The sequence below is a fragment of the Anarrhichthys ocellatus genome, unplaced genomic scaffold (genome assembly GCF_004355925.1).
Source record: "Anarrhichthys ocellatus isolate YVR2014 unplaced genomic scaffold, GSC_Weel_1.0 scaffold6315, whole genome shotgun sequence".
NCBI classification, from domain to species: Eukaryota; Metazoa; Chordata; class Actinopteri; order Perciformes; family Anarhichadidae; genus Anarrhichthys; species Anarrhichthys ocellatus.
Genome location: NW_022286289.1, coordinates 1 through 2,965, shown reverse-complemented (window position 1 = coordinate 2,965; position 2,965 = coordinate 1). Strand labels below are relative to the sequence as shown.

The following is a 2,965-nucleotide window of genomic DNA, read 5'->3' as shown; positions in this document are numbered from 1 at the left end:
ACACAGTGATTGACAGGTCTCTACCAGAGACGTATACAGCGTCTCTATGTCACTCCTCCTCAGTCCAAATATGGTCACTTCCTGTTCACTGGTTGCACAAAAACAAGATGGCGACGGCGAAATCACTGAAATTGAGGCTTCAAAACAACAGTTCACAAACCAGGTGTTGTGATGTTGAACCAATAAAAATGGAGGTTCTTAGAACTCTTAAACAGTTCCTCCGATCTGAAAATGCCTGAAGTTTAACACTGAAAATAAACAATATTAAATCTCTCTCTGTCTCTCTCTCTCTCTCCCCCCCCCCCGCCCCCTTTCTCTTAGTATCTGGCTGTGGATGTGAGGAGGCTGAACGTCAGTCTTCTTCGTTGGTTCCGAGAGGGCGTAGCGGCGGCGCTGGGTGTTCCTGCAGGACACGTGCACATCAACCGTCTGAATGTAAGACACAACACTCCTACAATCTACTCTGTTGATCGGTCGTTTAAATGATTGATTGATTGATTGATTGATTGATTGATTGATTGATTGATTGATTGATTGACGGCTCCTACAGGAGAAGAAGAATGGCATCGAGCTCTTCGTGTCCTCTGATAGGCTGGGCATCTCCGAGCCCCGCCCCGCCGAAGATGTCATCCAATCCCTGAACGTCCCGGTCCTCCACCGCCACCTGGGGCACTTCGGCATCACCGAGGTCTCCACCGAGGTGTGTGTGTGTGTGTGTGTGTGTGTGTGTGTGTGTGTGTGTGCAGAGTGCTGCTCATCAAAGTTTAATGGAACTATTAAAGTCCCATCGATCAGCTGGAGACAGAACAGAGCAGCTTTATGGATTATTTTAACATTACTCAGCTGTGAGAGACGTGACAGCTCCTCTGGTCACGGTACAGTAGCCAATCAGAGACGAGCAATACAACACAAAGGAAAACAACAAGATCTGTAACAACAAAAGTACATTTTAAAGTTAAAGCCATCAATCTGGTGCACTTTGAGAGCAACATTAAGAGTCTAGAAGAAGAAGAACTTGTTTTAGCGGTTGTGGAATGTATATAAGTACATTTACTCAAGTACTTCCTTGTAGCCTACTTTATCTTATTGGAGTATTTCCATTTGATGTAACATTGTACTTCTAGTCTACTACAGCTCAGAGGAAAATATATATAATGAGAGTACTTTTACACTGTGCTCTTGTTGTATAAAAAAACTATGTATATATATATATATTTATATATATTTGGGTCATTATGAAACTATGGAGGAGTAAAATAGATTATGTTCAGCCGCTCATGTCTCGGTAATAAGTAGGAAACATCAGGACAGAGACTCAGGTTTAATAGCCTGCAGCCAGAGACGCCGCCGGTGTTCGGGTTTAACCGGTGACCGTGTTAACTGGTGACTCGTAGTGACAGACAGAACACGTAGGTGTCCTCGTAAAAGAGCTCGATCCATTTTAAATGTCTGTGTTAATCATCTACGACTTAATATACATTATTATGGGCAACCACCAAGTCACCAGTTAACACGGTCACTGGTTGAACTGAAACACCTGTCTGAACTCTGTAGAACCAGATATATGTTTAAAGGTTGTTAACTCGTCTGGATGTCCAACTTGCAGGTTTGTCTGTGACTCGTCCTGTCAACGTCACAGACTACCAAAAACCTTATTTTGAAAACCTTTCCCGCTGTGTTTCCTGTAGAAGAACGTCCTGCAGGACGAGCAGAGGGACCACGTGTGGAGCAGAGAAGGCTTTTACGCTGTCGTCCTCTTCTTCACCGTCTTCGTCATCGTCATCACCTGCTTGATGGTAACATACAGTCACACTCACACACACACACACACACATATTTGTACTACTAAACTTGTGGGGACATCAGACCTCAAACAGACCTCATAAAGTAGAAAAAGACTGAACTTCCTCACTTTCAAAGTGTAAAACTTGGTCCTCACAAAGATGGATGTAACACACACACACACGCACACACACACACACACACACACAGACACGATTATATAGACGTGTTTTATCAGTTGCAGTGTGACATTTAATCCACAGGAGGGAGCACTTACTCAGTGGTTATTCAGTTCATATAATCTGTATTATGTCTCGTCTCTATTACGGTGTTTCTTTGTCCTTCTTCTAAGAGTTCATTCCCCACTTACAGTTCAGCAGTTTATCTTATTATCATATCAATAAAGCGGCTCAATATTTACCTTTTCAACTAGCTTTTTGATCACTCTTTGATTCTTTCTCAGCGGCGTTCCTCCTCTGTGATATCAGGTCAATTATCAGTGAACAATAGTTTTGGGTTTCCCACCACGACTCATAAAACCAAAATAAAATCCTTCGCTGTGCTTCTCTTGTCAGATACGGACAATAAAGGGGAAATGCAGAAACAGTAGGAAAAAAATAAAGGGATAAAATAAATAAATGGCATTATATATATAAAATAATAATGAAATTAACAGAAAAAATTGAAAAAAGATTAAAAAATATTTAAAAAAATATTTAAATTAAGACTACTTGCTTGATCAGCAACAAGCGGTTTCATCATGTCTTCATTTAAAAATAAATTGTTTCTGTCTTTTCTCTCCAGGTTTTGTACCGACTCAAGGAGAAGGTCCAGGTTTCTGACAGACAGCTGAAGGCTCTGCCCCCAAACCTCCACCTGACCACCATTGTCCACTTAGACTCCGCCCAGAAGTCAAAGGGCACCAAGGTCGGGCGCCAAAACTGTTTGTAAAATATTATGAGACGATGTGCACAGACAGACGTACAAAAGGCCTGAATTATATTCATTTATCAAATTAATTTGATCCTTTTGTTGTTGTTTTGGGGTTTTTTCAATGTTATTATCTCTGCCTGTGGGGAGATCATGTGCGTTGTCACGTGTGTGTGTGTGTATCCGTCCATCTGTCCGCGGTTTTATTGTTTTATATCGTCATTGACTCGATTGTAAGAATCCAGGATAAAAT

General features: G+C 41.5%; 1 protein-coding gene across 1 annotated transcript; it reads left to right on the top strand.

Moving 5' to 3' along the window:
• Positions 1-321: 321 nt before the first annotated feature.
• On the top strand, positions 322-2,946 carry LOC116380174 (receptor-type tyrosine-protein phosphatase R-like; the record flags this gene model as incomplete). Its single annotated transcript, XM_031842123.1, has 4 exons — positions 322-435; positions 551-700; positions 1,689-1,796; positions 2,587-2,946. Coding segments are annotated over 4 exons (519 nt in total), but the record flags the coding sequence as incomplete, so codon positions are not given.
• Between the last annotated feature and the right edge of the window lie 19 nt (positions 2,947-2,965).